The sequence below is a fragment of the Camarhynchus parvulus genome, chromosome 1, assembly GCF_901933205.1.
Source record: "Camarhynchus parvulus chromosome 1, STF_HiC, whole genome shotgun sequence".
NCBI classification, from domain to species: Eukaryota; Metazoa; Chordata; class Aves; order Passeriformes; family Thraupidae; genus Camarhynchus; species Camarhynchus parvulus.
Window position 1 is genome coordinate 102,399,859 of NC_044571.1, and position 27,333 is coordinate 102,427,191.

A 27,333-nucleotide genomic window follows, 5' to 3' on the forward strand; every position below is an offset into this window, starting at 1 on the left:
TCCTTTGTTCGTACAGTAGAGTTCCAGTAGACTTCCATCCCATCTGAAATTTGCAACACAAAGTTGGAGTTGAAAATGGTCTCCTACATTCAAAACTCTACCCATGAATTTTTTGTTATTCAAAGATCCTGGGCAGAAGGTGAGGTGGGTTTCTCCTGAATTCACAGCAGACAAAAGCTGCATCTTCTGAGAATGAGTTCCACACTAGTTCCCGTGGTGCCTCTGGGATACGTTCTGTTGAATGTGTATATACTAGTTCATGGTGTAGTAAACACACACAGTTTGTCATCTGAAGATCCTGATGACTGATTTAATATATCAGGCTGAAACTCAGGTCTAAACTAGTAACTTATCCTGAACTAGTCACTGATTATTTGGCTAAATATATTCTCTTTTAATCAAAAAACAAAAAAAAAAAAAAAAAAACCACTCCACAAACGAGAGAAAAAAGAAACAAAAAAACACCCACCCAAAAAAACCCAACCAAACAAAACCAAAATGAAATCCAAAGGAAAAAAAAATCACATAATCAGTTCAGTTGGAAAAGATCTCTGAGATTGAGTCCAAGCTCTGACTGATTGCAACTTTGTCAGCTGCCACATCCATTTGTTTCTTGAACAACTCCAGGGATGGTGACTCCATCACCACTTCCTGGGTAGTCTGTTCCAAAGTTTAACATCTCCTTGAATGGTATAAATTCTTTGTGATGTTCAGCCTGAACTTCCCCTGCTGCAGTTTAATTCTGTGTCCCCTTGTCCTGTCACTAATTGCCTGGGAGAGGAGACTGTGCCCCACCTGGCAACAACCTCCTTTCAGTGAGTTGTAGAGAAGGATAAATTAATCTCTGAGGCTCCTTTTCTCCGGATCAAACACCCCCAGCTCCCTCAGCTGCTCCTTACAGGACTTGCGCTCCAGACCCTTCCCCAGCTCTGTTGCCCTTCTCTGGACACACTCCAGCCCCTCGATGTCCTTCTGGCAGTGAAGAGCCCAAAACTGAACGCAGGACTCCAGGTGTGGCCTCCCAATGTCCACCCACCTCAGGGGACAATCCCTACCCTGGTGCTGCTGCCACACCACTGCTGATCCAGGCCAGGTGCCACTGGCCTTCTTGGCCACCTGGGCACAGCTGGCTCATGTTCAGCCACTGCTGACCAAAATCTCCATGTCCTTTTCCTCTCAGCAGCTTTCCAGCCACTCTGCCTCAGCTTGTAGCACTGCAGGGGGTTGCTGTGGCCAAAATGCCTCCAAAGTCTAAGGAAATCATGACTTTTAACAACTGCACCTACTTCCTATTGTCAGCAAAGTTCTGCAGAGCTACAATTTCTTTTTCCTATGATGCTTTACAACATATTTAGGATGTTTTGTGTAACAAAATACAATTCACTAGTTTTCTTATGGTGTTACAAAACTGTACTCTGTTATTATATACAAATTAGATGTTTCTTTCCTTAACCAGATAGACCCAAACTGCCCATTACTACAAATATATCAGTATTATTACAGTGAAACAAAACAGATGTTGAGAATCCAGAAGTTCTTAATGGTAAGCCAAAGGAATACCTGAGAACACAGGGAATAAATATTTTAACTACTGTGCTTAGATGAGCAAAGAATTTTTCATAGGTAAATTCATATATATTAGCAAGACTTGTCTCTCAATTAAGACTGCTATTTAAAATGCCAACATTTTAAATTTTACTTTAATTCTGCTTTCTAACAGTAATAAACAGAATATGTAAAATATTTATGAATTTGCTCACTTAAGTTGCTGCAGCCTTGGAGCTGCCTAAGAAGCAGGTTCTGACACAGGACTTCTGTCTTTCACTCCTCTAAGCCACACACTTTTCAAGTCTGGAGCATGCAAAGTGTGAGGAAAAGAAAGTCTACTTGCTCTGTTACTCAATTCAGGAGCTGGCGAAACCTAACCACCACCACCACTTGAAAAAGGAACAAAGCATTTCCTGATTTCTGCAATCTCCACAGAGGCCATTTTCATGAGCCTGAATGTGTCTTTCCTAACATTCCCCACTCTGTAAACAGTAAGACCTCAAGGCTGACATGAATGATGATTTCAAGAACTGTTCTTTTACTTCTTACATACAAAGACAATTTTCCTTCATAACTTTCCTCCTCATCCCCATCCTACTCCTGTATACTATAATTTATTTCTAACCAATGAAGAAAGAAATGGGGAAACAGGAAAAAAGTCATAAAAAGAGATTAATTTAAAGAGATTGGTAAATGTAATACAGATAGGGCCCTGCTATTGTTCTGTTGCTCATTCTTTTATGTGGCTGAAAGAGAGCTCTATTCATAACCACTCTGTCTTTCAATGACCTTGAAAATACTTAAAGAATACTCTGTCATCCTGGAGCACTTCTCTATTTTGTATTACAAAGTGCAGCAGAAGTTTATATACACATAAATATTCCATAAATATACCTTATCTTTCTCTAAGTAGACAAGCAATGTACAATAAATGTGGATGAATACAATACACTTGAAAGGCAAAATTTGCAGCTGCACCATGTGTCTCATTTATCAGTTCTTCATACCCAATACTGCACTGCATCACTCTCTGCTTAACAAGATTTACCTTTACAAGCCACGTCAGCAAGACCTTTACATCAGATCAGCTGTTCACCATAAATTTACTTGAGAGTGTGCAGTTATGAAAAGCCTGAAAGGTCTAGATAGGAAGTAGACCAGAGTTGTCACAACAGCACCAGGTGAAATACATTTGGAATGACTGTTTCTAGGTTTAATTTTTTATTAAAATATTTACTACATGCTCTTGCAATCAAAGTATCTTCCATTTGCTCCTACAGATTTTTAAGTCTGTGTCTTGAGAAAACCATAAATCACATTGTGCAATGAGCTTTGACTGGTTGACCAAAAGCTATTACAAACACAGAATTACAGGGAAAAAAAGATTAAGTTCACATAGTGGTTATATCTGCATAAAAGTTGCTTTTAGTTATGAATTCATGCTGTGCAGTAAATTATCTGGATTCTCTTCACTTCTCATGACATTTTATTCACCTTTAAATGTGAAAAGTACACCTCATTCTCCTGATGTTTCAGGTCTGTATAAAAACCTGAGATGTTTAAACATCGTTTTCCCTTTACACTTCTCACTTTCCAGTCTCTCTAATCCATCCATATAATTCAGTTTAAGACATTTATTTACAGTTCAACCTTTTCAACCACAAGAGACTTTTACAGCAAAGATTTGGATGGTGGCCAAAATTAGTATAGAGACAGAATTAAAGAACTGAATAATTTTCTTACATGCAGGCATATACACAAAATAAATTGAAAAAAAAGTGGTCTTTGTGCTCACATTTATTTGTAGCCTATAGTAGTTATAAAACTGCATACATTCTTTCACTTTTGTTTTTTTTTTTTTTATGACAACTTGCCATTGAAAATTTTATTGGAAAATCGCATAATGCCATTTTAACCCAAGAATGAAGATTAAAAAAAAAAAAAACAACACTTTTTATTCATATTATTTGTATCAGGTCTTACAACACTACAGCTTAATAGTATATGTGTGTGTATACATATATATATATATATATATATATATATATGCAATCAAACTAAATACTCACTTTATTTTGAAAAAAAAAAAAGTTTAGGCTAATCAATAGTATCATTAGATATTAACAGATAAGAGGAATGATCCACAAATTTTTTTGAAAATATTAACAATTATTGCCAACTGAATATGGGCAATTTGTTAAATGAAAACATTAATTTTAGTCAATTTGACAATGATAATAAATATGACATAATAAAAAATGGGGTATAAAGCAACAATATATTTTTCGGGTCTAGCTTTATAGGGGGTTTTGATCCTGGATTTTGCTGTTCTTCAACTGCCTGCCTAACAGTCTGATAAATCAAGAACCATATCCTAAAGCTCAATTCATGACACAGAATTTTTTTCTGAATGGCTTATGCCATCATTTAATAGAGCCAAAACCTCTGAGTCTTCAGGTACTTCTAGATTTGTGGTGTACATACATGGTATTTCAGAAAGGCATAAACGCTCATGAATAGTTGAACTGAGTGTGATCACAACTCATGCCATAATGAGTCAAATCTGACAGACATGACAAGGAATTAAATGTCTCAAGATGTATTTTCCCCTGGGACAGGCTGATGAAGGCATTTTTCGTTCTGCTTTTGCAGCTTGCAGTAGAAATTAATGAATTCTGCCTTGAAGATTTTCAACTCTGAAAGTAATTTTGAGCGCTGACTTAGTCTACCAAACTATTTGCAATTTATTTCTGTTTGATCTATAAATTATACAGATATATTCTCCTTAATCATTACACTAATTAGGAAAATTATTTCATTATATGGGATTTGTATCTCTCAGGAATCTATTTGAAAGTCTTCTTGGTTTAATGGTTAAGTATTGTTACACTGGGAAACAGTTTCAGTAATCAGTGGGGTGCATACTTTCATGCTTTAGTACAAAAGAAGCAGTAAATACAAAACCTGTAACCTAAGAGGTAATTCATGTGAATTCTTACTAACCTGTCTATTAGATTTCCTCTCAATTTCAATAATAAGAGATAGTAATGTCTTTGTTTCATAATAGGAAAGAATATCTTCTGCCATAATGGTGTTTCTGAAATCTCAGGGGAAATCTATGCAGAAGTTCTTCCCTAGGAGGACAGTGAGACCCTGGCACAAGTTTCCTTGGGAAGATGTGGACACCTCATCCCTGGAAGTGTTCAAGGCCAGGTTGGATGGGGCTCTGAGCTACCTGGTCTAGTGGAAGGTGTCCCTGCCTGTGGAAGAGGGTTTGGAATGAGATGAGCTTTAAGGTCTCTTCCAACCCAAACCAGTCTATAATTCTATGATTCAATAGAATTTTGAAGTCTTCTGCTTAAGGACAGAAAATGAAATTTAGTAGTTTTAACTAAAAAGCCGATCTGCACAGACAAAAACAAAATCCCCCAAAACCCCAACCTTCCACCCCCTTCCCAAAAAAACAAAACACAGCACACCATTTCAGAGTTTAGAATGTTAAATATAGATATATATAAAATGCAAAGAGAAGATGGAATGACCTTTTTTAAAACTTAATGGTTTATGGGTTTTTTTCACTAAGAACTTTTATTGTGAGTTGCCTACCTCATCAATACCTTCTCATTGGTACAGCCAATTCAAAACTAAATAGCACAATACAGATGGAGAGGACTGCAAGTTTTGATTGTCTCATCAACACAGGCATGTACATAACTTTCTCTAACTTTGAGGACATTTGTAGTAAAAAGAGAAGCAATACCAGGCAGAACACACAGTAATTTAAGTAATTTAGGAACATGTCTTGGGTAAGAGAAAACACTTATCTTCTATAATGCACCTCAAAACACAGTTAAATGTATGTGAATAAAATAGTAGAGACAGGACCTGGTTTGAAAAAAAAAAAAAACACTAATTTCACAAACAAACTGCTAAATATGGAATTTCCATCCACAGACACATTTAGAACTCAGGGCAAAGCCCTAGCAAAACTTGGAATTTGGCCCTGCTGCAATCTGGAGGAGTTGGAGCTGATGACAAGGATCCTTTTGGGACCTTTAGGAATTTAGTCAGCTAAATTATTCTAGAATTTCATGAAGTACATGAAATGTAGTGTACTCAGATGAAAAAGAAAGTAAAGAAAACCTGCTGAGATTTGAATGTGAAATTACAAAGAATTAGTTATTTCAGATTAGGGCTGTAAGTTGTTAAAACCCAGAGAGAAAAAATGAAAGCTATGTTGAAAGCAAGTATTTGCATTAGTGCTTGTAACTGGATTACTCCTTATTAGCTGAAACTGAAATCTTGAATTTATTGTTCTTTGATTTCCATATATTTAAAATGCTGTACAAGCTCAGATGTTTTCCTTATGCTGTGTTTATTTTTCAGAAAAGTAATATAATGCAACTTGTTCCCCTGTTGAGGGTTTTCTTTTCTTCCAGGAAGAATAAATATTTCAACATTTCTTAGCTAGAAATATTTTTCATCCTTTCATTTTGCCTTAAAATGGAAAATTGTAAAAACATATTTCACTTCTTCTTGCCCATAGTCTGATTATGCTATCACAAGGCTCCAAAAATTATTGTTTCCTTCAATGAAATATTCACTAAAGAAATATAAACATATGTTGATAAATTATCTTTGGTATATTTTGATATCACTGCATGAAATATATTTACAAGTAACACTTTTACTATTGAATAATATGTGGCACATTATTTGTAAAGTTTCTGCTTTCTGCCATCCAAAGAAGAATCTCTAATATAAAAAAATCATTCTTGACCATTGAAATACAAAACATAGATATAGATTCAAGAAGGCATCTCGTATAACATGTTGATTTTCTATACTTTTCTTTTTCCTACCCCAAAGTTTGGAAATGTATGTATAACTTGAGCTTATATCATTTGTCTATTGTAGAAATTATTTTATGCTAGTATCCTATAAGAGCTAAATTAAAAATTCCAGGTATAATTTCACTTAAAGGGTTGAAACCCAACCCAGAATATCTTGTGAAAAAATGCCAAGACTTATAGATGCCAGTAAAGTTCAGAGACTTTGAGCTTGCGGTGTTTTTGGGTTTGTGGGTTGGTTGTCTTAAGTTTCCATTTTTTAGGGGGTCAGTGTTTGGTTGATTTGGTTTGGGGGTTTTGCTGTTGTTTATATTTGGGGCTTTATTTCCTAGAAAATTAAATGTGATGAGACATTTCTGAGTTTTAAGATCCAGTAATTTCATGCTGATATAATGGTTCCTCATATAAGAAATTCTAAATCATCCAGGCATTATACATTAGCAACTTCCCCAGAAACTCAGGAAAACTAGAACCCTCCTCAAATGTCTCTAAACTCAATGAATGAGAAGTCTTACTTTAAGAAGTCTTCCAAATTTATTAAGTTTTTATATGAAAAATAAATAATTGAATTTTAAAAATTAAAAATTAATTAATTTAAATTTTTGCCTAAAAAATTCACAGGATAAATACTTAGGAATAGGAAAATGAAACTCTGATCTGGAATCTGAAAATTTCTAAACACAAGTAGTTTAGAGAAAGCAAAGGTGGGGGGTGTGTGTGGGTTTGGGGGTGTGTGTGTATCAGCTCCACAAATCCCTTCTCTTCTCAAAGACTGCCAGCCATCCACCTACGCCAGAGGTGAATTTCCACAGTAATCTGAATATGGGACTGAGTTTAATGTATTCGTTGTGTTGTTCTATCACCAGCAAATTGAGCAGCACAAGAAATGCAGAGACTGTTTTTTCTTAGTATTTCATTCAGAAATATATAATGCTTTGGGAAAAAAAAATCCTTATCTGTCTACCTGCAAATTGAAGAACAAAGGACCTAAAGTGTTTTGTATTCCTGTTGAAGACACTCAAATGTTTTCAGAGAGTGAACATTTTTGAGGTTTCAAACCCACTTCCACAGTGGTTTGGATTTGTGCAAAAGCTAATTTTTACAAATGCATTATCTGCTGCCTGTAAACCAGAATTACTAATGTCTATAATGCTATAAGAGAAAACAAGACCTTGATGGCTTCTCTATTAGAGTTAAATCAGTGTTGCTTTCTGAGGGATTGAATGTGAAGAACTGAATTTCAGAGACTCTATCTTATTTCTTCCTTGGAAGTCAATATTGCACAAAATGGAAAAATAAAGGAGGCTTTTTCTTATAAATTCTTTGTTGATTAGACAGAAACAGATCAGGTTCTGTCCTTTCTTTAAAAACAAAACTGCACAGAGGATTGTGGTAAGGTGATTTTTCCCAGCACAGGTGTCTCCTACATCTTGTCACTGGTTTCTTTGTGCCTACAGAAGAAAGCCTGGCGAATGCTCTTCACCCGTGGTTATCCACTTGCTGATGGTAGTTGGGCACCTTCCCATACTCAGGGATTTACCAGCTGTGGGGGTGAAAGGATGTAAACTCTCCTTGGAGAATTAATCTTGCCACAACTATCTGCATTTCTGCTACTTTAAGATTAGGGGGTTTCTTTTCACTTCTCTCTTTTCACTTCTTTCTTTTCACTTCACCTTCCCTTGGGACTCTGGTCCACAGAGAACTCCACTGTAAAGCTGGGATTTGCTGGTAGCCTTCAAAAAAACTATTTTCATATTCAGAGGAGCACCTAAAAAGTGCGGAAAAATCTCACTGCCATTTGCTCCCTGATCTCTTGCTGAATTATGAGAGTGTTGATTATGATTTTAAATCCCTTAATAGACTGAAATTGGTGTATCAGATGATTGCTTCACTTTCTGTGCTCTGCTTCAATAGCTGCAATCAGCACAGACTTTCAAATGAAATCTTCTTCATTATAAAAGACAAAGGGGAGAGAATAGGGAAATAGATATTCCTGGTTACAGCTCCAAGACTAGAATTTTCTCCTTACCTGAAAACAGTTCAAAGTAGTAAAGTTTGAGACAAAAGTCACCTCTAGAGGGATTTTTTGAAGAAAAGGGAAAATGAAGAGAATTGCAGACTGGATTTGCATAGAATCCACTTCATACTGCTTAATCATCCTGATTAAACTTATTTGTATTTACTGGATGATTGATTACAGAAGAATACCTAACAACTTTGATAAGCATCTATTGTGGTTTTCATACAAATAAAATTATTATAATCTTAGTTGTAAAAGGTTTTATACATAGCTATTGGATCATAACCAAATGAAAATTAATGCCTTGCTAGCATTAGAAGCAATTATTCTCAAAAAGTTTTTGAAACATCTATTAATGCTTTATTTATAAACTTGCTTCTGCAGCCACATTTCTGCAAGGCTTGTTTAATTTTAAAAAGAATTTTTCATTAATTCTACCATTTTATCATTGTTTTTTTGTTACTGTGTGAGGACAGCTACATTATTTCTTTAAGTCACAGAAGAGAGGGAGCAAAAGGCAGTTTAGCCTTGAAAATCCCTGTATTGGAATTCTGAGTCTTCCAGGTACAACATCTTCCTGCATGTAAGTTTTTCTGTCTCTTTCCCTTGATGGTGTTTTTGGAATTGGCACATTTTGTACATTATGGCAAGAAAGGTCTGCAGTTTTACCTCTCCTGAGTTAAATCTGACTGATAAATAACCATCCTGTAAAATTTCAGAATATTTTGTCACTTACAACTGGGAAAAAATCATGGCCCATGCATTATGTATGCACCACCACTTGAGATGTGCAAGCAGTTATCTGTCCCTGTGTAAACAGCATTTATATCTGAATCTTAACCATAAGCCATCCCTAAAATGTGAACAGATGGAAAAAGTGGGTTTGTTTCCATTAAGGAATATTGACTGAGTGTGGAAATTATGATGATCCAACTACAAATGGTAATACAGAAAACTGACTACATTCTAAACATCCTCCTCTTAACTGAGATGATGTTGAGGCATGCTAGGAAAGTGGTTCTTCATTACTTAAGCACAATCAGAAACTGTCCCAAGACCATGTATTTGTTATTATCCTTTTAATAAAGTATCCTAAATGTCTCAAGAAGCTGAAAGAAAAAAGCAAAACAAAACAAACAAACAAAAACAAAATAGCACCTTCAGACTAATGAAGCTTTACACAAAGAAGATTTGCTTCTTTGAAAAATATTTCAGGAATTGAAAATAGGGATTTTGCTGAGGATATCTCAAAGTTATCTTAACATGATACTGTAAGTAGGGTGAAATATTAATGAAGAGAATTTTAAATAGCTGGTTTTAGAAAAATTGCTAAAACCCTCTGCATGCCCAGGAAACATGCAAAGGCTCAATATTCCAGAAGGATTCAATTTAAATTTAGCAGCATTTCCTTTTTAAAAAAGGACACTAAGTTTGTTTTTTGACATCTCCATTTGCAAAAGCTTTTTCTGTTCTGGATTGTTATGCTTGTGCTTTGGTAACATATTTTGGTTTTCTGGTTTGGCCCTATAGTACTTCCCAAATAGAACAAGTTTCAAACTTATTATAGAATATCTTCAGGGAATTATGATAAATGAAACCAGGTCACTTTTGATTTCCCTATACAACCACATAATGTAGCTTCAACAAGATTTATGAAAACAAGATGTCTTCTGTTTAGTAAATGTTTGACAATCTGAAGTAGTTATTGAGTTCTAAAATAGTTCAGAGAGCAATTCAGAGAAATATGGGATATATAGTCTCAATCTTTCTACACAGGGGTATATCAGAAGAGATTTCAGAAAACATCATGAATTAATAATGAATTTAGTATTAATTTTTGATATTTCCCACTGTCCTTTCAATATTTATGTATTTACTACATGACTCTTTGTAGACAAAGATGGCTTTTCAGGTTGTATTCATACTTAATAGTTTTTGTCATCACTTGGAGTAATTTTTGGTAACATATCCTATTAAGAGGTATCTTTAATATATCCAAAATTGTGTGACCTATTTTGTTTTCTCAACAAAACCTTTCAGTATACAATTGGGAGACAATGAAATGAAGAGGACAACATCCTTGCAAGATGGTATACCTCCTGAAATTGAACATGAGAAAAAGGAGAGTAAAGTATACAAAAGAGGATGTGGGGGAATAATAAAACAGTATGCAGGAAATAATACAGCTCTCTGCCAAAGAAATGTTTAATATGAGTAGGGGTGGCAGCAGAGATCCTAAATGCTCCAATCTCCTTCATGGTTGTAACATTTGCATAAGCACTGCAGGTATTCGTACCTGTCACTCTACTCCAATTTTAGAACCATAGAATTCAAACAAGTCTTGGACCAAAATGATTCCAAGATCAATTCATGTTATACAGAAATCTCCAAAGTGAGCAACTACACTAAATGCTGAAAGAATGTTTCAAAAGCAGAGTGAGTTTTTGAAGAAGGCAGCTCCAGTCAACTCTAGTAACAAGGATCTGTGAAATTCCACATCTTTCGTACTGTAATCAAATGATATTTAAATAAACTTCCCAACAACAGAAATAATATGAAAGAAAGTTTTATAGGGAGTAAGGTGAATATGTTTCTTGCAAATTTAACACTGAGGACACATGTTTGTTCTGGTTTTACAATGAAATCAATCATCTGTGTGATTGACTGATTGACTCTCTAGTCACTGGGTTTTTAATCATTAGAGTACCTTGCACCCTACTATGCAGACTGGTCACTTCAGGATTTACTGTTTGATATAGTTCATATCAAAAAACAATTATTGCAAATTCAATGAAGGAGATGATCTATGAGAATGTATGTAGCTATGAGAATAAAAGTCTCTAACTTGATCTGCAACATTGCATGAAAAAAATGGAAGTATACCAATATCCATTAATGTGCCTGCCCTGCAATTAGAGGGCAGGCACATTCTTCTTCGGATCTTCTAGTATGGAGAGAAATTCAGGCTTTACTGGAATAAAATGAATGTTACTATGATTTACATTATTACATTTATACACACAGTTACTGTGTTGAGCTAAGAAAAACAAAAGATAAGGAGTTATAAACCTTTCTTTCAAACATGTTAACTAAATGTTTATTATATGTTTCTTTGAAATAATTCTGTACTTTTGAGCATGTTCAGTTAGTGCAGAATTTTTGTATTGCAGTATGTGAAAGGGAAAGAGACACACACTTTAGATTTGTAGCATTTTGTCTCCTTTGACTCTGCTGATCACTGCAAAACTATTTACCTGATGAAGTATTAATCAGAAAACTGTTCAGGCTGCCTTAAGTAGCACTGAAAATATCAAAAGACGTATTTGGATACAGGAGTTAACATTATTCTGTATAAACTCCCCAACTCATCAGGGGCCTAAAGAACTCTTGTCTGTTTGGGGAGGCTTATGCTCTTTTCTGCCAAGAGACATGCAAGTAAATATCCTTTTAGAGGGCATTTAATGTTTATTGAACAAACATGTTATGCTTTTGAAACAGATATCTCGAATATTAACAGGTATGTAGAAAGTTACTAAGTAGCTCACAATCAGTAATTAGTGCCCAGGATTAAATATTATATAACAGTTTACTTAAAATTATTCTTTTAGCTGCACACCTAATGCACCTTCTCAAATGCAATGTCATTTCTACTCTCTCTGAAATGTATAGCTTTAAAAGCTGGCTTTTGGCTGGACATGAAAAATGGATAACAATTGTAAATTTTTTTAATAAAAAAATGAACAGTTACAGAGTTGAAAGACTATTTCTAACGGGTGTAGAGAGGTCTGCACTAATACAGAGATACAGCTACTGGACTAAGACAAATAAAGAAACAGTTGAGAAATACTTACAGTATTTTCCTTGGACATTCTTCTCAGTTAAAATGCTTCCAGTTATTTTTTGTATACTTACTTTGAACTCCATGGGAGCGAACTATTTTCCAGGTTTCCGAGGCTACCTCTTTCACATCCACTTGGTAGTGGTGGATGGGCACACCTCCATGTGAGTCTGGCTTGTTGAAGGAAACCTTGGCAGTGGTTTGGGACAGCTCTAAAACTCGTACTCCGTACGGATTTGATGGCACATCTGCAAAAGCACAAACACAGTTTAAAAATCAGCAACAGCCAGGCAGACCGAAGCAGTTGATAATCTGCCCACAAAAGTCTCCTTAGAGTCTTCAAGGGAGGAAAAAAATAATATTAAATATGGTGCATTAATATTTGTGTTAGATAAACAACTTAAGCTTTCTACTACAGAGCTGTAAGAAAACCACATTAATTTCTTTGTATGCTAAATTACTGCAAAAACATTTTCCATTTTTGCCTTTCTTTTATAATATGATTTTTCTTAATACCTACTTTCATCATATAAAAATGTACGAGATCAGACTGTTGACGGTATAATTATGTAAAAGAGAATAACCCACTTTATATCAAATTTAACAAAACAAACAGTTACAGCTAATTAGATCATTCAGACTCTAAATTCTTTTAAATAAGCTTATGACAAAGAACCTTATAAATAATTTAGCCATTTTATGGAATTCTGAAACACAGTTGGATGCATGAATCTCTTTTTGGTATTTTTTTTCAAAAACTAGATTTCAAGCTACTAAGAAAATATGTTAATGGAAGGTTTCTTATGCTCCGCTCAGCTTGAGACCTAATTTAAAAATTAGGTTGAAAGAAATAGTTTCTCTGAAATCAAAAGCAAGAGTATATCTTTCAAAGTAGAAAAGATCTATGAAAATAAAGCAGGTGTTTGTAGGTGTTGAAATGCTACATATGAAACAAAAGCAAAAAATAACATTGGAGTCAGTACATCTATAAGAATAGAAATATCCTTAAAGATTATCTTTATGATTTGTGATCAAACGCATAGAAGTCAAAAGACTAGCTTTTCTAATTGTTCTACATTTTAAAGAGTTATAATTATAAAAAGTGGTATTGAAAATGATAGGAAGAATTTTAATTCTGTGTACAGAATACCAGGGCTTTGAAACACCATTAAAAATTTGTTTTGTGATCCATTTGAAAATTATTTGCATACCTTCTTCTAGATTTGACATTGCTTTTGTCTCCACATTATGAAAGATATTTTTGTAAGGACATGCCAGAATTTGAGCCAAAGCCTGTAATTCAGTTAGTGGGTAATGAAACATTTACATAAAATATTGTCTGTATTCAAAGGCTGTCAGACAGCGGTGAATAAAAAGAAATCAATCTGAGCTTCACCCAGCACTGGTACTTGAATGAAAATGAGACAAAAATTTGTACAAAATATTAAAGAACAGATTTAATGACATATTCAGCCACACATTCTCAGGAAAAGGACACTGCCAAATCTGGTCTAAAGACACTGATTTCTATAGACCCTTAATTATCAGAAACAAATTTTTTTCAGAAGAACATCTCTGTCAGTTGTCAGACTTTTTATGCAAATATCACACCTCTTACAGCTGGCATTTCTGATTCCGGGTCTCCTGAAACTTCCAACACTTGCTGTTCACTGGGTTAAAATCAGCATAGATTTTATTTATATGGATAAGAAAGTTGTAACATCTCTTACTTAAAGACAAAACTATGTGAATCACATTACAGATTGTAGCAGAATTCAAGTCTCCTCTTGAGGGATTCAAATCCTTTCCTAGTCCAGAGAACAATTATCAGGATATGTGATTTTGCAAGAAATTTTACATTTCTTAGAAGATCTGCGATCAGATAGAACAAGACCAAATGTAACCAGTCTGCTATGAATCCATGAAAACGCAGATCTGGTTTTTGGATTGCTTTCTAAATGGGTCAAAAAGTTGGGAGTCTTTAGAACAAATAAATTATGTTCAAAAAACATACAGACTGTTCTATTTTTTTCCTGTGACCACATAGAAGAAGAATGAATTATATGAGTTGGTCGTTAAGTCAGTATTCACCCCAAAATCAAAGGAGGATGAGGATTAGAACCAAATTGTGACCAATCCTTCAGATTTGTGGGAATCCATAAAATTAGAGGGTTTTGGGAAAGTTGCAAGATGCAGGCCTCAGAGACAGCAGAACTGCGAGCAGAGCTATGCAGCAGCCATGAGTTAGGTCAGCAGAAAAATTATTTAAACTGTAGAAAAAGCAAGGGCAAATAGAACAATGGTCTGTGTATTAACATTTGTCTGAATAGCTCTCTAAGCTGTAGAAAAGTTTATCTAGCAAGATATTAGGAAGGTTAAAGCTTAATAATGGAGCTCTGTGCGTTATGTTTTAAGACTTACAAGTAGGTATTGTATTTGAAATAAGCAAGCATTGTTTTAACCAAAGGTACGTGTGCTTATAGTGACTGGATAGAACTACTGTCTATGTGCTTTTGCTTTGTATGATTGGTCAAGAAGCTTATAAAGTAAGTTTTAACATTAAGTTCTCCGGCCTGCTGCCTGGATTGTGAGCTGATGGCATCTTCATATTGTCATAATCATGTAATGAGACTGATGCTGGAAAATAAACAACTCGAGGCACTTTCCATAGCAGCCCTGTCTCGTTCGTGGTCTGTAAATAGCCCCCCTTGCCGCCATCAAGATTCTCCTTAGAGCTGAGAGAAACACTTATTTTTTCCCCCTATATAGTCATTAAGTACATAAGCACCACTCTGTGTGCAGGTGCTTTCTCTCCTGAGCTCAAATGGCAGTTCTGAGAAGAGTGAAAAATACAGTGTAAGAATCCCAGCCAAGCAATCCAGGACAGCCACACCTAAGCAGATTGGCACTGTATGAGCCATGTGGACACCATCACTTGGGAGGATGAATATCAATACTCAGTACTAAAGATTAATGCTCTTTGGACTCAATTACAAGCCAAAAGCTGCTGTGGATACCAACAGTATTAAAAATAGCTTCTAGACTTCAGAAAATTCTTTTTTCCTCATCAAAAGTGTTCAAAATAAGACAAACAAAACCAGGGGATGAATGAATACCTAATTTCATTCATACTACTTTTATGTTAGTTTTTGGATGATATTTTTAATAAGCCAATTTCCTGCTGTTTCTGTCTGCATCAAAACAATTATTTGGTCTATAGTATGAATCAAAAATATTATTTACATATCTATTCTGTTCTTGGCTTTCCAAATATTAAGGAGACCTCTCTTCCTTGTGTGTTAATGCCTGTATGTGTTTAACTATAATAAGCATGGCACAGGGAAGATGAAATCCTCCAGGAAGAACCTTATGTTTGTTACTGCAGATTCTAGTATAATTTCTGCCAGAGGAAGATATGAGTCCAGTTGATAATAACCGTGAAATGAAGCTCCTTTGAAAACCCAGTACAATATTTTGTGTAACTAGCACAATGCAATATGTTTGGAACTCACTGAAGTGTAAAATGCATCCACAGTACTACTTTAAATATGCATCTCACATTCCAAGCCACCCACACATGCAGGTAAATTTTAAGCAGTTTTCAAAGTTGAGCTATATCAGTTGTAAGGAAGAGAGTGAATCACCTGAAGAAAATATAGATGAGACACATTCCTGGTGAAAACCAAAACCAAATGCTAGAAATAGCATCAAGATATATTAAATACCTACTAACTATTTCCAGCTAGGCAGATCTGTAACTTTTTTCCCCAATGAAGATCAATAACAGCATAATGAATTGAATCGAATTCTGTGGTTCTCTAATGAGTATGAATTTGATCATGCAAGGTATACAGCTTTCTAGTCCTCATCCAGATAAACATTCCTGCATTTGAGCTGTCCCCTGTCAGTTGCAATTACTTGGAGCATTGCCGTGATTTTCGTGTTAGAATTGCAAGGCTTTTGGATCAATGTTTAGCAGGAGTGAAGAATAATTTGCAATACTGTGTACTCTGAAGTCTGTGCCTGGAAGGATAGAGCTTTGGATTTTTCTTGTTCTTTTTCATTCTGAAACCAGCCAACAAAATGAATCTCAGAGGAGGTTAGCTACAGGCAGTGATCACTAATTCATATACTCTTGTAGATATAAGTTGAAAGACTAAGTAGTGGAAAAAGGAGGAGATTTACTTTCTATGGTTTAAAGATCACTTAGTGATAGCAAAGATTCCAGAATACTTCATTGGAAGTTCTACTACTATATTTTTTTTACCATTATACTGCTGTCAAAACCAGAGAAAATTCATCACAAATTCAGCCTTTAAATTAAAGACATAAAATACCCCAACTAGTGTCAGACATTTTGTCAACTTCATCTTCTTTCCACAACATCTGTTTCTCTGTCCAAAATGTGACTAGATTTATGTATGATATTAAAGAACTGTGAGGAGCCAATTTAGTTTTGATTTCAGTCTCAATATTAGTTGTCAGAGGCGTGTGGGGCAGGGGGGGCATATGTGCCACTTGCTGGAGGCAACCAGGAGAAGATGGAGGAAAGTCTCCCTTTGTCTCTGGGGAGACTTTGCCTGGTCACCATTTCATATCTCACATGGGACAGGCAGTCAGCAGGAGACCACCAAGGACGCTGCACTCCCCAGAGAGGTTTCTCCAATCCATGGTGAAAGGTCTCCAGCAACAGACTGCAGTGCAAGGTTGGACTGGGCCAGTGGTCTCCTGTCAGCAGGAGAGACTTTGGGAGGAGACAGGGTGTATAAAAGCAACTCCTCAACAAGTTCCTGGGGTCTTTTAGAGACTTGTCTTTTGGCTGCGGGCTTTTTAGCTTTGGGCTTGGTGACTGGGGCTTTTTGTGACTTGGTTTTTGGCATTTTTGAGTCTGGGGGCCTTTTGGTCTTGTTTTTTTGGTTTGGCTCCAGTCTTTTGACGTGTGCTTCTTGCCCTGCCTCAGCCTGCCTTTTGGCTCTCCTGCCCTTGCTGGCTCTTGTTCACCCTCGTGTCTGTCCTGCCTCCCTGTGTCCCTGACCAGAGCCCTGCCTGCTTTACCCCCATGTCCCTGCCTCTGGTGCTAATGCCTGCTTCGTGTCTCTGTCTCCCCTCTTTCTCTCTCTCTCTTCTTCCCCCCACCTTCATATTTTTCCATTTTCCTTCCTCATGTCTTTTCTAGCTCTCTTTAGTAGGGCAGTTCCCTTTGTGTTTGTTTTTTTGGTACCAACAAACAGTTCTCAGGTACAATGTTGTCTCGGCTGACTAAATTTCATTCTAGACCATTTTTAAAAGAACTCACAGTTCCCCACATTGGAACATGACAAGAATCAAATAAAATCACATAGTATCTCCTCCAAACAATAGGTGTAAAATTGCACCTCATCTATTTTGTACTCAGCACATAAAGCTTGTTTGCACAAATGGACTTTGTGATACAATGGCTTAAATAGAATTGGTTTGGTTCCAAAAACAGTATCACAGCTGATAGAGAAGTACACACAGAATTATGAGTTTGTATTTGCCTCCACTGATGTGTAAAGTCTCCTACAATTATGAGCAAACTTGTTCAAGAAATGACCACTTTTTATCACTGGGGATTTTCTTTTCAAGCTATTTTTTTGATAGCTTTATGGAAGAAAATACCTCTCTCTCAGAGTTTAGCAGCCTTGGTATAAACAGAGAAAAGGAAGTGATTCTGTGAGGGTGGGTAGTGGGCTCAGGGATTGATCTTCCAGTCAGCTCTTGTCTCCTGTCAGTGTGTTGCTACTGCGGTTCTCCAGCTTTTCCTCTTTCTGTACATCTGGCATATATATTGACTGAAAATAACCATGTCTAAATGCTGAATCTAAATAGCTCTGGGATCTTGGCAAGGAAAGAGATGAGCTTTGGCAAGGAAAGAGATGAGCTGGGAAGTCTAGTCCCCAGATGAGCTGGGGACTAGACTTCTGGAATCCAAAATCTCTATGAAATAACTTGTGCTTGTACATCCTTAGAATGGGAAAAAACCTCAATATTGGATCTACATCTATTTCTTTTGCCAAATCTCTGCGAGTTCTGGAAAAATAAGCATTCATTTACTAAACTGAATTTGGTTAGTAAGACCACAGCTAGCAAATAAATACGTAAATAATAAATTAAAATAAGACACATGCACACAAAGCAAAACACTGCTGCTATGTTGATAGTTTCATACCTATTCTAATTGAAAATATGTTGCTGTTTGGTTAATTTTTAAATAAAAATCCTTTAGCTGATGCTGCTATTATGTGAATGGCAAGTTTTAGAACAGCAAGCTAGATTTTAGGTCTTTTTGGCAGAATATGATTTTCTTTTTCATTATACTATTCTCCAGGGAAAATTAAGTCCTACGACTTTGATTTTATTTTACCTGAATGGAAATGCAAATACTTGGTGAAATAAGACACATCCATTAAGCAGCAGCAAAGTGCCAGCATCAAAACTACAGACAAGTGAATTTCTAAATTTGATTTTGTAGCCTTTGTCAGTTGTCAATCAGCCTTTTCATATTTTGGGCATGACTTTATTCCATAAAAGAGGTTACAGGGCGCATTTTCTGTGAAGCTCAATTATGGTCTTTCCCTTTTGCTTTTGTTGTCATTACTCCCCATATTCACTGACTTTCTGTGTGCACAGAATGCTTAAAGAATATCTAATTCAATAAAGTGGTGTAGGAGTTCTGCGTATCTAATGGCATCATTGACTTTTTGCTTTTTAATTCCCTGTAATATTCCTGTAGAAAGGAAAAAGATAAATCATACATCTCTAGCAGATGTAGCATCTCTCATTTGCCCAGAGAAGCTGTGGATGCCCCCATCACTGTAAGTTCTCAAGGCCAGGTTGGGCAGGATGATGAGCACTCTGGTTTAGTGAAAACTGTTCCTGCCCACAGCAGAACTTTAAAACCCTATGTCATCCCAGAATACAAGGAAGAAGGGGAAAGGAAAGTCTAGGAAGAGTAAGGCTATGAGATCCTCAGAGGTGAATCACAGTTGACTTTTTAGGGCTCTAGATTGACCCCACGCTATACATGCAGCTATGTAAAAAATCTACCTTAATATTTAAAGAAGAGAAACTTTCAAAATTCTCATTTAGCTCTGTGTAACAACCTTAAAATTTACCATTTAAAGATATTAAATTACCTATTCCAATAACATGATTACTAATGGCCATATGTCTTTCTACTTACATACACAAAACATTTGAAACAATTATACTGACATCTCAACAAAACAGAAGAATGCTTTTCTACTTCATACTGGCTCCCTGCATAGTGATATTTCACATAAACGATGTATAAACTAGATTTGGACAAATCTAGGAATATCTGTGCTCCCCTCAGCCTCTGAGACCCATTGGGGCAACCTGCCAAGCTGACCAGGCTTACCAAAATTTAAGCCTGACTTAGATTAAAACCAGAGTGTAAGTAAAGTTCTAAAATAAAAGTTGTGGCTGTTGTGCTGACATGAAGCAACTAATTTGCAGTGGCAACAAGTGACTGTGGTTCTTTTCACATTCTATATGTTACACACATAACATTTTAAAAGCTTGGGTAATGTAAAAGGAGGTCACCCATGTGTTATTTTTAAAAGTTCATCACCACAACAATCATCTGATTAAGCTTTCAACAAAACTCTGAAGTTTCTAAGCAGGCCATAACCTCCCAGAATGAAACCTCAAATACTCTGCAGCATCTCAGTTGTTTTGAGGGGTTTAAATGGAATTCAGTCTGATTCAGTAGCTCTGTATAATCCAAGTGAACAGTCATGCTTTTTTTCTGTCGTACAAATATGGCTGTAAATTGCACATCAATTCTGAAACAAATCTTCCTTTCTAAAATCATCAATAAGTAATTTCTTAAGGAAGGCAACAGGAATAAAGATTATGGAGTTTTGACAGTATGATAACTTTCCAAGTAGCATTAAATTAATAAAAAAGGTAGTTTGATTGTGCTGAAATCCAGAAAATCAGAAAATTGAATGAAACATGAAGGAATCAGTATTCCTGCAGAATTTAAAGAGAAAACTATTTAGCAAAATGATCATTTTTTGTGATCAAATTTACTTTAGTACCATACTTTACTTAATACTGTCTCCCAGCTAGGAGTTGTATTTTTTTTCCCCTGACAGAGCCTTTGTAAAAGCATTCTATGCCCCAGCATTTGTATTTCCAATCAAAACCAGGAGACAAAGCAGGCTGCATTGAAGTGCATGAAATTATTTTATAGGCTTTAATATGGGAAATATCAATCATTAGGCCTTCCTAATTAACCAGAGTGAAGCGACCAAGGTAATAAAACTAGAGAGAAGGCTACATTTGCCATCTTATACCTGTATCTATTATAGTGGTTTTATCCTTTGTATCCCTGATCATTTTCCATTTCTAGCTGATGCCATTTTAAGTGAAAAACTTGTAACAGTGAATTATATGTTTGGAGTTTTATTCCAAAACCAAAGTCTACTTAGAGGCAAATGTTAAAAATATCAATCTTTCAGGATACTGAATGTTATGCATTACACTACTGTAAGTAGTGCATAGCAGGTAGTGCACAGCAGTGCACAGTGACATCCCAAATCCAATTTTTCCAGCCCTGTTCATTATCACTACTAATAAACCTGCTTTTCTATTTTCTGCATTTAATCATTATCTAGAATATCCCTAGATAGCTCATGCTTTACATGATCTCTTCCCATAACTCTATTTATCCTCACTCCCCTTTTTAGGTTTATAACTATAATACATATTTTTTAAGTCTTCATCGAGTTTCCTGAAGAATTGTCTGGAAAAAATATAAGCAAAACATTGCAGAAGTAGAAAAAATCAATCTGTTTAAAAACTGGCATTGGTAGTATTTCTGATATAGTTGTACTAAAAAGAAAAAAATATTGTAGCTTATTTGTTTTCTTTGCATTTCCAGGGGTGCTCATGTGTGAATTTTCTGAAGTAAATTGACAAAATATCCTGTGCTTTTTCAATTAACTTTTCGATGCTAATATTCTTTATTACAATTGATTAATTAATAAATTATAAAAGCAGGGGACATAGTTAAGTAGTCATCATGTAGTATCATGTGTTGTGATGAGATGTTGTTCTGCAAATCTAAGGAAAAATAAAAACATTCTGGAGAATATCTCCTGAAATACTCTCCCAAGTGTATAGGCATTTATGAAAAAACAGCACACAGTGGCAACCACGACATTTGCTCATCATTTTCTCTCCGGAGAGGTAGGACCCCAGAGGGATGCAAGTGGGGATTTTCCTTCCTTTCCTGTGATTTATGTTCATGGCTTCAAGAAAAGCTTTTTTTCTCGGTGGTCAAATGTAGCTGTTGAAGGAAGGTAAGATCACACCACAGCTAACACCCCAAAAAAGTTGTAAAATGAAGATAAGGGATGTTCTAAGGGATGTAAAATTGTGTGTCAGAAATTTGAACCCCTCACTTTCAGCACTTTTCATGGTTCTTCAAAACCAAAAGATATATTATAGTAGAAATGTGTTCTAGAATCCTACAGAGGTGATGGGAAAAACGTTTAAAACTGTGTACAAAGTCCAAGGAGACTATTAATAAATAATGGGGTTTTATAACTCCTGAGACACCAAAAGAAAATAATTTACCTATGGAGCAAAAATTCTCAAATAATAGCAGCAGGCCAAGTCAGAGGGCTTTCCTGTGACTGGATGTGCATGCTTCAGCAATGCTCCCCTAAAAGTCTCCCTGGTAAGAGTTTAAAGTGGTTTTTGATACAAAAAATACCCCCAACCAAACAAACAGAAAAACCCAAAGAAAATAAACAAACAAAGCCCCAAAGCAAAACAAAACAAAAATCCCCAAACCAAACAAAACCAAAAAGAAACAAACAAATCCCCCAAAAGAAAACCAAACAAAAAAAAAAAATCCTAGACCAAAACTTGCAACTAAAACATTCAGAGTCATTTGGAATATGTGTCCTAATGAGAAAGAAAAAAAAAATATATATAGTGTTAGTCCATTCCACAAGAAAATATAATGGAAAGCACTGGTAAGAAACTCTCATTTGGTCTCAGTTAATAGTTATTTTTGCCAAGGAACAAACATACAGTCATATTTTTCTATTTGTCTAAACAACAATAGAAGGGCATAACAATTTTCAGACATTGTGTAACAATAGGGTGTAGAATATCTCAGAGCTTAAATTATTTCAATCTAGCACTCTAGTCAAATTCTACTTTTAAATAAGTAAAAGTGGAAATGGAGATAGAAATTCTTTGCTGATGTATTTTAGTCTCTTGTCATTGTTGTTTTATCAAGAAAATATGAGGGGGAACAAAGGTAAAAAAAATTCTAATTCCTTATTACTTTTTACTGCCTGCAAGCCATATGTCTCTCTGCTGAAGTAATAAAAATACATTGTTATAAATGTAGGATACAGTAAGAGCAAAGGAAAAAATGTTAGACTAATTTTTTTCAAGTTTCAGAAGGCCTTAAAATTAAATCAAAAGAAGATTCATATTCTAAGGGAACTGGTTTATTTTACTTCATATTGCAGCTTGGCTCTTAGACAATTAAATTATCTGCAAACAGTCCAGGGAATAAAATAAACAGAGGACAGTGTGTCTGAATTTAATGTTGATTAAATTTGGAAAAAAATATTTAAAGAAAAGGAAGCAACATTTTAACTTACCAGCTTGCCCAAGTGTATACTCTTGATATCTTGTTCCTATTCTGTTTGTGGCTGTACAATTATATCGTCCAAAATCACTGTCAGATGTGGGAGCAATCTTTAAAATGAATACACTTTGTTAATTTTACTTGCTTATTAAATATATATATATATATATTTATTTAAATTAGAGATTCAAGTATGCTGTCCTTAACCAATATGCAGATGTATTCTTACTTCAACATATCTAGTATGTTCTCCAAACATAGACCTAAATAAACCTTTTTTTTAATGTTTGACTCCCCCTTTTCAACTTCAAATGAAGAAACCTGATAATGCAAAATAGTGACATTGTTCATCTTTAAATTTCACTTTTAAACAATAATTTTAAAAAACCCAAATAAACAACCCCCCCCAAAATAATAAACCTTTTTGTAGACAGCAAGCACCTACGAGGCAATCACTTGAATTTTCAGTCTTAGCTTGACAGTTTTATATCTATTTATGGGTTTTTTTACTTCCAAGAAATGCAAATTATATTTTTGTTGGGTGTAGTTGGAAAACTGAGCATAAGCCCTTCAAATAAGATTTATTTTCTAATTACTTATAAGAAATGTGTAGATAGATCAGTTCCTATGTAGTTGTTTGTTGTTTTGTTCCTATTTTACGAATGTTACTTATTAAATTGTAGTTTTTAGCCTTAAATACACCCTATACCACTCACAGTGCTGCCAAACTGAGGACAAAATTATGTTCTGCCATCACACTGGTTTCAATTTGAAGTCTTACCTCCAGAATCAGCTTTCTTCCTGTACTGTAGGTCTTCAAATGAGTTGTATTTTTTACAGGTAAAACTAATTTTCCTCTTTTCCACTGAACTGAGGCAGATGGATTTGCCAGCACTTCACAGCTTATATTGATGGGATTGCCTTCCCAAGAGTAATACATGGTTTGATTGGACAGGAATGTTGGAGCATCTGGAAGAAGGAAGTAATGCACAAGTTTATTAACTGATTTAGTAAAACAAGCTGTATACCCATATCCAAGCCTTCATGTTCAATGAAAAATTTCAATTGATTCTTGTGTCAGTTTACTACAGAACATGGGAGTTTTAGTATTCAATCATGAGTTCATTGGGCTTTTATCTTGGTAAGTTTCTCCTCTCTTGAATGGTTTCAGCTGAACTTCTCGGGAAAGAGAATACCTGTCAAATATATTTAACTGTAGGCAATCACAGTTAAAGAAACTCTCTCAGAAATGAGGAAGAGTGTTTCCTCTTGAGGATGGCAAAGTCTTCAGCCAGACCTTCATACAAAAAAAGGAGGTGACCTAAAAACATACATTGTCTGTTCATGTGCTGATTTTATAGTGTCTTCTTTTGCTGTGGAGAAATTACATTCACTCCTCAAATTTGCTTGTGCTATGGCTTCACCTATTTTTGGCTGGAACTTTATTATACTTTAGGAAATCTTTTTAAAGAGACATGTTTATTTGTGGAAATAAAACTTTAAAAAATAGCAAAAGAATACCAAAAAATGTTACAATGTATTCTACCTACTGCAGAAAATATATTGTGTGTACATTATTTAGGACAATCTTTGTATCAGCTCCTTAGGAAATTATCAAGCTATAGCCAAGGAAAAAGTTGGTGTGTTTTTCTTACAAACCTGACTGGTTTGTAAGAAATGTCTGCATTAAACATATACCAAACACTGAGTCTGACACAGAGGAAATTCTTGGTTTGCAAACCGTGATCTTCAGACCACAGTACCACGAAGTGACAAGACTTATTTCTTTACTCACTGTTTCTCTGGAGAGCAGGAAGTTTAGTGATCTCTATAAAATGAGAGGGAGTAGCTTTTCCCCTCTTCTTCTTATGTCTTGGGTGAATAGTGTGGTTTTTCTATCAAATATTGATTTGTGTTATTCCCTAATTTCATTATTTCTATCTTTTAATGGTATTAAAAAATATTTATTCACAGAAACTTCCTTAATGCTTTAATTCCAAAAGAGAATTATCAGTTACAGCTGCTGCAATGGTATCTCTTTTTAATATCTAAGATACATATATATACATATATATACATTTTTTATATATATATATATATATATATATATTTTGATAAGTAGCTCTTAAATGTTTTCATATATGTCCCTGGAAAATCTATTCAAGTCCTCTCACATATAGATTAGTTTTAGGCATGAAAGTTCCTAAAGTTCCTAATAGGTATATCACAGACCAGAATTGATCATCTTTAGTATGAAGTAAAATTTAGCTTCAGGAATGGTTAAAAAATAACTGTTTTACATCTTTTTTTGTTTTTCCTGAAGTGCACATTTTCAACTTCTTCCGGTTTGCCTCTGTCAAAAAGCATAACTTTTTGATGACATATGCTGCCGCTGCATCTAAGCATACAGACTCTGAGCAAAAAGAATTGTTATCAATAGAGGTTTTAAAGCACAGATCAAAGCTGCTACATTGCTCAAGGCCAGCAGCATTTCCTTTAATAACTGTTCTGCCCTTATTTTTGCAGAAAAACAAGCATTTTCATCCAAATAAGTAAAGCCTGCCTAGCTATGAATTTATTTACAAGACAAAGGAGTTCATCTTTCTGCTCCAAGAGTTTTAATAAGTAATTCTAGCGATCCTGTTTTTCACAGACCTTTAAACATCCCATATTTCAGCAGCTAAACAGTTTAATGCAAAGAACAGACTATCAAAGAGTCTTCAGAGTGTGACGTCTTACACTACTGGAGAATATGAAGAAAAAAAGCAAACTGCATAAGCATGTTTTATGGTTAGCAATGGTCAAGAATCTCAGAATACCAAGGCTCAGAGCCTTGGCTTTTCCTCTGGAAATGAAATTCATGGTGGGAATCACTTGTAGGAAAACTGTACAAACTCATTTCTGCATGTTCAATAGATGGATCAATAGTATGTTCAACAAATACATTGGAAATCTCATTAGAGTCTTCATGAGGTTGTTTCACAAATTTTATATAAGCACTGTCTTCTGTGTGCACTTTCTCAAAATAAGTTCACTCCATTTATGAACACTGGCATGAATGTTGAAGATAAAAAGATACTCTGAATCTGAGAAATCCTCCTTCCTATACAACATTATGTGGTTTGATGCAAATACACATGTGGCAAACTCATATCCTATTTTAAGACTTGCAAGTGAAAAAGTAGCGCACACTTCTATACTGCAGATAAAAGCATTTAAGAGAATAGGGACTTCCAGTTCCAACTTCTCTCTCTTCTAAAGGTAGATTTTGGATGCCCATTGTATATATTTTTTTGATATTTTAAAAAGTATAGGTGAGTTATGGACTGCCATCTTTACAAAACTACAGGTATTAAAAGTCATAAACACAATAACCTGCAAGTAGGACTAAAAGTCTGTCAAACAAAGATATATCCCGAAATAAACAACTCACAATTGTAAAGCATTCCCCTCAAAAAAGAGCTTTGTAATTTCCCTCAAAAACCTGTGTAAAAATGCTTTGCAGCCATTTCCCTAGCAGTCAAGAGCTCCAATATACAAAAAGAAGAGGACTGTACTAATGACTTGAAATGGCAAGATTATCTTAAAACAAATGATTTTTGATTTCCCAGTCAGGAACAGATTAAGATGCCTGGAGTGATATTTTACAAAAAGAATATAATTCTGTAAGTAATTTTCTTTTTACAGTACAAATAAAAGATAATTTACATTTCTTATGAAACTAAAAGATTGAGCTGGAAGGGAATAATTTGTTTATAAAGAGAACTTGTTTTTTTCTTGTATACTCTTCATCACTAAATGCTGTTTAGTATGCTTTAGTGGCTACAGAATTAGTATTTATTAAACATAAGCACACATTATGTTCAATATAAAAGATTCACAAAAAATAACAAACTTTAAAGCCAAGCCTTTGAAAACATGCCTGATTATATTATATGTTTACAAAACCTGATCCCACCAGTTTTATAATATAATTAACAAACAAATTACATTAAAAACCAGAATATTTATCAAAAAGTTCTATCAATTGAAAATGAAGTAAAACCAAGTAGAAATGAGAAGGTGGTTCTACTAAATGCAATATATTTATTCTTTAAAAATAAAAGATTCAATGGAAACCAGTTAGAAAATTAGAACCAATAAAAATAATAATGCTTTCTGCTTTGCTTCTATGTAACTGAGAATTAATTTACACCTAACAAAATTCAATGCAGGGTGCAAATGAACTGTTCCTTTTAAGCTTTTTTATGTAAAGTAAAAAGTTAAGATGACATACTGGAGTTCTAAACAGATAAGTAGAAGTAGGAGCTTGAATACACTCATTAAAATAAATCCACCCTGATGCTACTTCTTATATCTGACATTTTAGCACTTTTTGAAAACAAAACAAGTCAAAGCTGCAAAAAAATTACAA

The 27,333-nt window shown here is 34.9% G+C and overlaps 1 protein-coding gene across 3 annotated transcripts in view; it reads right to left on the reverse strand.

Moving 5' to 3' along the window:
* NCAM2 (neural cell adhesion molecule 2) overlaps positions 1-27,333 on the reverse strand; it is a 270,131-nt gene that overhangs the window by 51,325 nt on the left and 191,473 nt on the right. For all 3 annotated transcript variants that reach the window (XR_004060971.1, XM_030954686.1, XM_030954700.1), the window contains exons 10-12: positions 23,701-23,888; positions 22,933-23,029; positions 12,331-12,504 (exon numbers count right to left, since the gene is read on the reverse strand). Coding sequence is in view for 2 of the 3 variants with exons in the window: in XM_030954686.1 (XP_030810546.1) it covers positions 12,331-12,504; positions 22,933-23,029; positions 23,701-23,888 (459 nt within the window). In the remaining variant the exon portion in view is untranslated. The remainder of the gene's footprint in view (positions 1-12,330; positions 12,505-22,932; positions 23,030-23,700; positions 23,889-27,333) is intronic.